The 9,950-nt window shown below is 49.5% G+C and overlaps 2 protein-coding genes across 12 annotated transcripts in view; one reads left to right on the top strand and one right to left on the bottom strand.

Moving 5' to 3' along the window:
- LRRC36 (leucine rich repeat containing 36) overlaps positions 1–9,950 on the bottom strand; it is a 74,590-nt gene that overhangs the window by 19,553 nt on the left and 45,087 nt on the right. For 6 of the 9 annotated variants that reach the window (XR_012075717.1, XR_012075716.1, XM_072967542.1 and 3 more), the window contains one exon: positions 8,110–8,276. Coding sequence is in view for 7 of the 9 variants with exons in the window: in XM_072967542.1 (XP_072823643.1) it covers positions 8,110–8,276 (167 nt within the window). In the remaining 2 variants the exon portion in view is untranslated. Of the gene's footprint in view, positions 1–4,707; positions 6,631–7,933; positions 8,277–9,950 lie in introns of those variants that run through there. The other 3 variants (XM_072967544.1, XM_006203689.3, XM_072967547.1) reach the window with 3 other exon arrangements.
- On the top strand, positions 17–3,797 carry TPPP3 (tubulin polymerization promoting protein family member 3). 3 transcript variants are annotated; one of them, XM_006203691.4, is made up of 4 exons: positions 17–173; positions 2,669–2,862; positions 2,980–3,133; positions 3,248–3,797. In XM_006203691.4, exons 2-4 carry the CDS (start codon positions 2,675–2,677, stop codon positions 3,434–3,436), a joined length of 531 nt encoding a protein of 176 aa, XP_006203753.1. In that variant the 5' UTR covers positions 17–173; positions 2,669–2,674; the 3' UTR covers positions 3,437–3,797. The 3 variants fall into 3 exon arrangements, with proteins under 3 accessions (XP_006203753.1, XP_006203752.1, XP_072823660.1); XM_006203690.4 differs by having other exon boundaries at positions 34–183; XM_072967559.1 differs by lacking the exon at positions 17–173 and adding an exon at positions 2,373–2,544.

Raw genomic sequence — 9,950 nt, 5'->3', positions numbered from 1 at the left:
CGTCTCCATGGAGACTGAGAAACAAGGGATAATACGGCGGATCCGCCCGGGCTGCAGTCCCGCCCCAGAACCGGCAGGGAGCAGAGCTGCGGAGCCGCCCAGTCTCCCGCGTCCATCGGTCCATTCTTGCGTCCTTCTGTTCACCGAACGCGCACTGCAGGAGCAGCCACGAGGTACAAGCCGGTAGGAGACCCCGGCACCGACCACCCTAATCAGTTTTCTATACGAAAAGAAGGGGAAGGGGAAGGGGTTGGGTGGGGAAGGATGGGGTGGGGAGGGGTGGGAGCGGCCTGGAAGGGGTCTTAACCCCGGAGGGTACCGAGCTAAGGACACCAGCTGAGCGGCCCTGCCCTGGGCCCAAGTGTTCCACCCCCACCCCCACGCTGATTGACGACTCCAGCTGTCCCTGTGGGAGCGAGCTTAGCCTGCAGACCCCTGGGACTAGGGCCTGCAACTTGGTGCCACATGATCAGCCCTAAATTACCAAGAATTCGTCTTTCCACGGTCAGGAGTGAGCACTGGTGCAGGGTCCTGCTAGGCCCCTGGGACAAGCATCCTGTGGCACTCAAGCTTCCCTCAACTTTACCCTTGATGAGCCAAGTGCTGGTCTCCTCTGGGTTCCTGGTGGGAGACTGCAGTGTAGGGAAAGGGGAGTGCCATTTGGAAGGGATTGTTGGCCCACAGAGTTGCTGCAATGTAGGAGCTGTGGGTGTCCCCAGTCCCAGAAACTGCAACTTAGGGATAGGTGACCGTGGTCACCACTGGAAGGTTTTCAGTGTTAAGCCCAGTAGTAGTGGAAAAGGGGAATGCAGGCAGGCACCCAGGCGTGGTCACTGGAGGCCCTAGTATAATAGGCAGAGGTGGAAGATAGTTGCTGAGGACACAATTCAGGGTGTGGTCAGGAGGCTGCAGTAGAGGAGGTGGGTGACACGCTAAGGGGGTCTCAACACAGGGGTGTGTCAATATAGTATGTAGGAATTTGGAAATGCAAGCCTATGGGTATGAGGACAAAGTGGGTTGTGAGGATATGGTCAGGGGCTACAGGGGTGTGGAGAGAGGGTGAGTTGTGAGGCTCTGGTTAAGGGTCTCAGTAAGGATGTGGGTGTGTGGACAGAGCAACCCAGTCCCAGGGCTTCTGGTGTAAAGATGGAGGTGGCTGAGGTGCAGGGCTGAGGGTGTGGTCAGGGAGGCCTCAGTACCAGGCTGTGTTACATGGAGGGAGTTTCAATGCAGAGCTGAGGGTGTGGTCAGGAGACTGCAATGGGGGCTGTGGGAAAATGTGGGGAAGACCATTTAGTGCAGGGCTGAGGGTATTATGGGGGGGGTGCTTGGCACAGGGCTATTACTATATTGTGTCTGAGGTAGATGCTGAGGGAATGGTCCAGGCCCTCAGTCCCAGGGCTGTGGGTGTGGTCAGGGGACTGTAGTAGGGGCTGTGGGAGAGGGGGGCACTTCAGTGCAGGGCTGGTGTGGTCAGGGTGATCTGAGGACTGGGTTAAGGTTGTGGTCAGAGAGAATAAGGCTGAGGGTATGGAGGGCCAGTGCTGAGTGTATACAGCTGTAGGAGTGTGGACTAGTGTGGTGGTGCTCAGGGTGTGGCCAGGAGGCTTGCATGGAGGGCTAAAGGTGCAGACACGGAAAGTGTGCTTCAGTGCAGAGAGAAGGTGTGAGGATTACAGGGCCAAGGCCATTTACTAACAACATGCCTCTGGGGGCTCATAACTCTACAACCCTGACCCAGGCTAGTCCCCCAATCTCCTAATCTTCCTAAACTCCACAAACTGGGAGGTTATAGCCCCAATGGGTGGCAAGGGGCCAGGAAGCCACGGTTGTGCCCCAGGCACTGGGAGTGCTGGCGCCCCACCCGTGAGCCCCTGTTCTCCAGCCCAGCCCAGCCCAGCAGCACTGGGAGCTTCTCCCTGAACCGCCCTGACACCATCCAGCCCTTAACAACATTCTCCAAGCAGCACCACCCTCCCTTAGCAACTGTCTCCAGGCTTCACAAACTGTGGCCAGGCCAGCCCCAAGTTCCCCCTCCCCTCATGTTTTTGTTTAACAGCAAATAGTAACAAGGTCCTGGCTAGGCCAGCTGCACCGCTGCCTAGGGCATGCACCCCTGCCCATGCTCTGGCTCCCTTCTCAGCCTGGACTAGGTCTTGCTGGGTCCTCATGACCCTGACAGACACACTGTCCTCATTAAATACCTGCCCAACCATAAGCCTGGCCTGGTCCTGACCCAGCTTGGCATGGAATTCCCAGGGAGGGGCCTGCTCTGACACCCTCACTTCCACCCAAGCAGGCCTTGTGCCAGGGCCAGACAAAGCCATGGCCCCAGCTGCTGCCCTTATAGTCTTTCAGGACAGTGCCACTCTGTTCCCAGCCTGGTGTGAGCATCATGATTTCATCTCTGAACTCTACTCTGAGCCACGCCGGCATTAAGTGACAGGACCTTTCTTCTTGGGGCTCTTCCTCACAGCTCTGGGACCCCGTCAGACACTGGGTTCTGGCCCCTCTGCCTAGGCAGCTCCATCTCCAGCTCTGAGGGTATGTGGCACAAGTGCCCACAACTTTGATCTTGTAGGTTTTGAGGTAGAGGCATTGATGTTCAGTGCCTTGGGGAGAGGGGAGTGGAGCCTGGCTGGAAGGTGACCAAGATGGGTACCTACAGGGTGGCATGGCAGCAAGCACAGATGTGGCTGGGCTGGAGGAAAGCTTCCGCAAGTTTGCCATCCATGGTGACCCCAAGGCCAGTGGGCAAGAGATGAATGGCAAGAACTGGGCCAAGCTGTGCAAGGACTGCAAGGTGGCTGATGGAAAGGTCGTGACAGGGACTGATGTGGACATCGTCTTCTCCAAAGTCAAGTAAGCCCCAGGCAGTCCCTGTTTTTGATGTTCCCAGAAAGGGAATTGGGTGGGGGGAATGGAACCAGGGAGGATGAGGAAAAGGGGGAAAACTCATGGTGCCCACATACCTGGCAGGGGGAAGTCTGCCCGGGTCATCAATTACGAGGAGTTCAAGAAGGCCCTAGAAGAGCTGGCAACCAAGCGATTCAAGGGGAAGAGCAAGGAGGAGGCCTTCGAAGCCATCTGCCAGCTGGTGGCAGGCAAGGAACCAGCCAATGTGGGCGTCACTGTAAGTGCCCTGCTATTCTTGGGTGGACACTGAAGGGGATGGGGGAATCTTGGCTGGGGTTGGAAGGGCTGGGCTCCCTAATCTAGTACCCCTGGGGGAACTCTGTCCAAACAGAAAGCAAAAACGGGGGGTGCTGTGGAACGGCTGACCGACACCAGCAAGTACACGGGCTCCCACAAGGAACGCTTCGATGAGAGCGGCAAAGGAAAGGGCATTGCTGGGCGGCAGGACATCCTGGATGACAGTGGCTATGTGAGTGCCTATAAGAATGCAGGCACCTATGATGCCAAGGTGAAGAAGTGAGGCCTGGGAAGGCCCTCCAGCGTGGATGCCCCTGCCAGAGGCTCAGGCATGGGCCTAAGGGGCACATGGAGCAAGAGAGCCCAGTCTTCTCCTTGCTGGACCTGCCACCCAGCGCTTCCTGCCCAGCCCCATGGGGCCAGCCCACCAGACCTCTGACTCAGACTGCTCTGTGTCCCCTTCCCCTTTCTCTTTCCTCCCTGAGTTCTGTCCATCTAGGGGAGAGTCTGTGCCTATAGCCTCACCACAATAACCTAGCCCTGGGCATGGCTAACCGCTGCCTGCTTGCCTCATATTTAAGCTGCTGCTCTGGCCAAGTGCCTAATTCTTACCCAGACCTCAATAAAGACACCTTTTGTACCAATATGGCCTGGTCAGGTATATGACAACAGGGCTAATGACATTCACATCCTGCTGATTCTTCAACCCTGCCCAGAAAAAGAAACACACACCAGGCCCCTTCCATTAACACAGAGCCAGACTGCCTGAGGGTGCTCCACAGGGAAATCAAAAACCTTTTACTTCAGCCCTGACCCACAGTCCCAACGTTATAGCTTGCTTTTCCGCAATTAGGGCCTCAGCCTCTCTGCTTTCACAGCAAGGGGATGGATGAGACAGCAAACTTGGCCTGGGCTAAGCATTGATGGAGCCGAGTGCCAGGCCTCAACTCTAAGCTTGCTGACAGGTCCCCACTCCAGAGGGCTAACAAGGCGCATCATTTTGGGCTGCATCTCAGAATATCAGAAAATGCAGAAACAGGAAGGAACCTTAGACAGTAGATAGTCCAATTCCCAATTTTATAGCCAAGGAAACTCAGGCCCAAAGAGTGAAGGGGCTTCTGCAGAATAGAAACCAGAATAGAACCATGCCTCTTGCCTCCCTGGCCAGGCTCTTTCTAACACAGCAAGACCCAATAGTGACTTCCAAAAATGAGGCTGGGTAGCCTGGCACCCAACACCAGCCTTTGACAGGTGAGCAGGGTGTCCAACAGTGACAGGCCCTCCCTGTTCTTGCCGATTCCCTCCCGTCTGTTCATCATCCTAGGTTGGGAGGAGGATGGGGGCCTCTCTCTACCGTCCTGAGGACTCCTGGGAGTCTCCAGATCAACATTTTCTCCCCCTGAGGCTCCTGATATTAGGCCAGGGCTATTGCCAAGCCTAAGGCTTTGGGGCCAACTCTCCTTCCTTCCTGCTGACAAGTGGGCTGGATGGGATTTAGGGACTGCCCAGGAGAGAACAGCTCTCAAGAGTGTTAGGAAAGGCTTAAAGGGCACATACTCACAAATATATATTTTTCCAGACCAAGATAACAAAGCAAAGCAATACAATTGTTTATTCCCTCATCCCATGAGTTGTTCTAAGATGTTCTTGCCCCGGAGTCCCTTGAGCCCAATGTCACTTGGAGTGGGGGTATAGAGGGGTAAGTGTGGCTTGGGATTAAGACTCTGGGGACGTAAAGTGGGAATTAGAGGGTGGAGATCAGCACCTGGCCACAGCAGAATCTTGCCTAATGGCTGACATCTGTGGGCTCCTTCTGACTCTGCTGACCTTGCATTGCTTAGGAAGGGTTTCAGAGAGCTGTACCTCTCCCACCAGCAAATAGTTAAGAGGAATATCTCCTCCAGCCTTGGGGGATTTGTTTGAATTGCAAGTTTATTTAAATGAGCATAATAAGAGTAAAACCTAAATCCTTCTGGCTTGCAATACTAAAATATCCTCATAGTGAAAATAATTTAACTATATTGCAAATTGGTCTGCTCCAGGCTATTAAGCTGCAGGTGAGATTACCATCCAATGTGTAAGGGAGCAGCAGCTTGGCCCCTCCTATGACTGGCAATGTGGCTTAAAGGAGCCCATAGAGAGAACGGGCTCAGTCCTGAAAGTCCACCTTGCAGGAGTAAAGCTCCCACTTCTTGAAAAGTGGTTATGGAGCCTAAGGGAAATCACCCCCCCCCCGCCCCCTGCCGCCCCAGGTTCAGGAAGACCCTTAGTCCAGCAGAATCTGGTACATGGCAGCGACTGACCAAACAATGCCACTTCAGCCCTTGAGTTATCTCTGCTCCACCCTCTTCATGGTGGAAAGCTTTGGGTATCCTTGCTAGTGAAGCCAGGAGGGCAAGGAAGAAAGGTTAGGATCTGTGAGATAGAGCCATTAAAGCCCTTTATGTATGTATGTATGTATGTTTTGAAAGGCCAAACTGTTAGAGTGGCCCCGCCTCTCCTTTGGGCACAGAACTTCCCCGAGTCTCCATCCCAGCCTTGTTTCCTTCTTTCTCCCAATAGTGCCAGGCCTAGGGTGAGGAATTCCTCTCACTTATCTTCTACTTGCTTTGGGGGCCTTCTCCTGCCTTCATGTTGAGCCTGCTTGGCCCACAGGGCAACAATTCTTTGGTCCTTCCCTTGATGCCACCAATCCCTACCCCTCTGGACCAAGAGCCACATAGGGAAAATCAGAAGCACAGTTGCTTTCCGCAGGAGTGGCCAGCAACCCTAGAGAGGTGCCTAGCCTGGGGCAGGACCAGCTCCTTTAGTGACAATAGAAAACAGGGTAGAAAGTGACTTGATCTGGGTCAGACTCTTTGGTCTTCCTTAGAAGTACCCTGAATAGGTTCTGGGCTAGCATTATCAGATGTTCATAGGTGAAGGAAGGGTGCTCACTGTGGCAGCACATATACATAGGGGAAGGAAAGGAGGGCTGGGTTGTAGAAAGAAGTGCGTTACCCCTGCCCCCACCTCCCCTACCCTGCTGTTGTCTGTCCAGAAAGTTGGCCTGTGCACTGGGCTGGGACCATGAAATATGACAATGCAGGGCTGCAATGCTACTGGCCGAGGCTATCCTAACTAGGCAAGGCTTAGGCTCTGTGGAGGCCTCTCAATGGGGCCAAGACAGGCCCAGGAGAGTGGGAAGGAGGGGCTTACTACACTTACTTACTGACACTTCCACAGAACACGAGCTCAGTCTAGCTCCCTCAGAGCCATACACCTCAAAGAAACATGGTTCCTCTGTTACATGCTCCTTTTGGGAACCCACATAAAATCGAGAGATCTGCAGATTTTATTTATAACTTAGAGATGTGTGATATTGTGATCTTCATGTCTCATTATTATGGCAATAGCTCTCCTATCCTGCACAGCACTTGGGTCAGGGGAGCAAATAAATGTCTAATCTTTCCACCTGCCTCTCACTCTGACATGAACCTGAAGATGAAGAGAAGTATAACATGGCATTAGGTCAACAGTCCTTCACCCTCTATAGCTTTCCAGAAACACTGAGCTAATCTGGGCGACCTTGAAGCAGAAACATACCTAGAGCCACTTTCATTATCTTTTCCCATTGATTTTTAAATGCCTAATCAATCAGGATTAAAGGAAAGATTGTGCCTCAGTCTGAAATACAAGGTACTCGTGTGAAATGGATGCTGAGCCCAAAGCTGACATTCAGAAGCTGCACCTCTGGTCTGGACTGCGCCAGCCTTCTCTCTCATCTCTCTAGCTCCTCTCTGGTCCTCCCCTACTCCACGTGGCAGTCAATCCATTATTCTTACAGAGAAAGCCTCTCAAACACAAATCTGCTACCCTTTGCCTTCCCAATCTAAAATCTTTAATGAGCTATGCAACCTGGCTCCTGCGTATCTCCTCTCAGGCCTTCTGTTCCTTGAATGGACTGTGCTCCTTCCCATTTCATGGCCTTTGCTTATGTCATTTCTCTCTGCAGCTCTCGCCATTACCTCTGCCCTGGGTCCTGTGCTTTGCCTGGTGACCTATTCAATTCTTCAGGTCTCAGTTGAAAAGATCATTTCTTTAGGGGGCATTTTCCTGATATCACACCTTCCTCCCAAGCTAGGACAGGTCCCCCAGTTACATACTCTCATGGTACCATGCCATACATCTTCCCTGCCCTGTGAGCCCTCTGGGGGCCCCAGACGTCTACTCTGCACTCTTGGCCTGAGAGGCTCTGCACCCCGTCTACCTGCTACCATTGTACTCATTCTGCAAACTTCCACTCAAACAAGCCCTCACTGACACCTTCTCCATTCCCCAGATTAGGAATTATCCACTCTCTCTCTCTTTCCAGGGCACTGCTAGGCTTTTATTTAGTCCTGTTTGGTACCAGTGCTAAGCTTTGAGCTCCATCACATTAGTTTTTGCTTTTCTCCGCAACTAAACTGCTGGCTGCTCCAGGACAGACACTAGACCTTGTCAATTTTTCTCTGTGGTGGGAGGAAACTCAAAACATGTTTGATGAACCAATCAATAGAGATTCTCTGAAATTTCTTCTAACAAAAAACATACCTGGCCATGCATGATCTTTTTTAAATTTTCCTACTACACAGCTTCAAATGACACTTGGGAAAAATATCTAGTGTTTTTTCCTTTTTGACATTTTCAGCCAAATATTTCTCTGTGATATAATGCCTAGGACTAAGTGCCAACTATTTATGTGTGCAGAGGAAAGAATGACCTGATGGGAGGAGATTAAAAAGAGAAAAAGGGACCAAGATAATGTAATCAAAATATTTTTTTCCTTAATCTTGTGAGAAAATACCACCATACAAATGGCAATGACCCTGAGCACCCCCCAGAGCTGAGAGGAAAGCTGCAAAGAAGGTATTCAGTGCTAGCTCCATAGACTAGGCTCTGGGACGGAGCCTGAAACATTCTGTATTAGATACTGACCCGTATCATGTGCCACTGGTGAGGAGGAAGACAGCGTGCTTTTCCCAAAGGGCGATGATCTCCCCAAATGATGACTCTTCGCAGGAGGCAGAAGTGCTTTCCCAGAATGACCTTTTTGCTCTTTATTCAGCTGCTGCAGCAGATACTCATTAGTTACCACCAGGGATCTGAGGCATGGGGGGAAAAGACGATCACAAAGTCATAAAAGCAAAGTAGATGCCATTCAGACCTGAAACATTTGCTAAAGATAAATGTAAAATGAAGTAACATCTTTAAATAGAAAGACTTCTCCGATTTATGAGTGGGTTATTTTAAAAGGAGGCCTACAGTTTATTCATTACAGTTCTGTTTGATTATGTTCCAGACTGACTGCAGCAATAACATAGTTCACATTTTATATAGTGATTGTTCTATTCTTTCCAAAGCACTTTCATGATGAGGTAAGTAGAGGCACTGGGAGACTGGCGCCTGACCTCCAATTTCTATCCCCAAATATTAATTTCTACTTCTAATCTATCTGTCTCTCCAATTAAACTAATGGTGCTAGTGATGACTGTATTCTTGGACTCTGTATTACCACGTAGTTAGAAGGTATCAGAGACTGCTCCCCTCCCCGCAAAAAGATGCATATACAATACATTGCAGTACTATTTGTAATGGCAAAATAGTGTTAACCTAAATGTTCATCTAATTAAATAAGTACACAATGGAGTCCTATGCATCTACAAAAAGATGAGAGTGGGAACTAACTCTATACACCACTGTGAAATGATTTCTAAGGTAAAATGTTAAAACAACATTATGCCTCTTTTTATGTAATAGAGGGGGAATACAAATACACACCCAAATCTGCAATGGAAGGCTAGTGGGAGGGAAGGAAAGGATAGGGGAGACAGGTAAGGAAGATAGATTTGTCTGAATTTATCTTATTTTATAGATCTGATTTTGGGACCATATAAATACATATGTTTTACATAATTGTAAAACAAGATTAAATCAAAATAATAAAAATATTCCCTATGAGTCAAAAACAAATTGAACCCATATATTGAATTGATGGTTTAATAACACACAGAAGAATTATTTCAAGTTACTCTAAAATATAGTAATTTGTACATCACTAAAGAGATATACCCTAATGTTCTCAAAGTATGGACCCCAGGCCAGAAGCAACAGCATCACCTGGAAACTTATTATAATGCAAATTCTCAGTTCCCAGGCCAGATCTGCTGAATCAACTCTGGGGTGGAACCAGCAATCTACTCTTCAACAAGTTTTTCAGGCGATTCTGATACACATCCAAGTTTGAGAACCATGAATTTATGCTAGTCACTCTACTTTAGTATATGTTTGAAATAATTATAATAAAAAGTTTTTTTTTTTTTAAGCCAGCCAGAATGAGCCTAGGCCAAGTCGTCTGAATATGAGGCTAGTCCAGGGAAAATCAGGAAGTGAAGTTTGGGGTTGAAGGTTTGGGAACAGAGTTCTTATATTTAAGTTTCATTGAAAGTCCTAGTAAAGGTGTTTGGCAAATCAGAATTTCAAGAGCTTCTGTAAATGTGCCAATAGTCTTGAGGCCTCTTCTGATTTGTCTAGCCTGCCTCCTGAGGGTACTGGTCTTTGAAGAGGTTGATGTTATTAAGCTCCTCTGAAGAGCACAAATAGACTAAATTCTTTCCCTATTACTTTCTCTGAGTGTTCTTGATGTCTCTTCTGTGACCAATAGCAGGTAGGCATTTTCCAGAAGAGCAAGATGGCTGATTTTAGGAGTACATTATAAACAAGGAAAGCTAGCTGACCCAAACAAGGGTCCTGTTGGATCCTGTGAGAAACTACTTATT

The sequence above is a fragment of the Vicugna pacos genome, chromosome 9 (genome assembly GCF_048564905.1).
Source record: "Vicugna pacos chromosome 9, VicPac4, whole genome shotgun sequence".
In the NCBI taxonomy this organism is placed as follows: Eukaryota; Metazoa; Chordata; class Mammalia; order Artiodactyla; family Camelidae; genus Vicugna; species Vicugna pacos.
Note: the sequence above shows the minus strand (reverse complement) of the source record. Positions and strands in the feature narration are given on the sequence as shown.

Excerpts from the sequence above, each read along its gene's own strand:
- TPPP3 (XM_006203691.4), top strand. The coding sequence starts at position 2,675 with ATGGCAGCAAGCACAGATGTGGCTGGGCTGGAGGAAAGCTTCCGCAAG. Across the intron at positions 2,863-2,979 it reads ATCGTCTTCTCCAAAGTCAA|GGGGAAGTCTGCCCGGGTCA; the intron begins GTAAGCCCCAGG and ends CATACCTGGCAG. Across the intron at positions 3,134-3,247 it reads CAGCCAATGTGGGCGTCACT|AAAGCAAAAACGGGGGGTGC; the intron begins GTAAGTGCCCTG and ends CTGTCCAAACAG.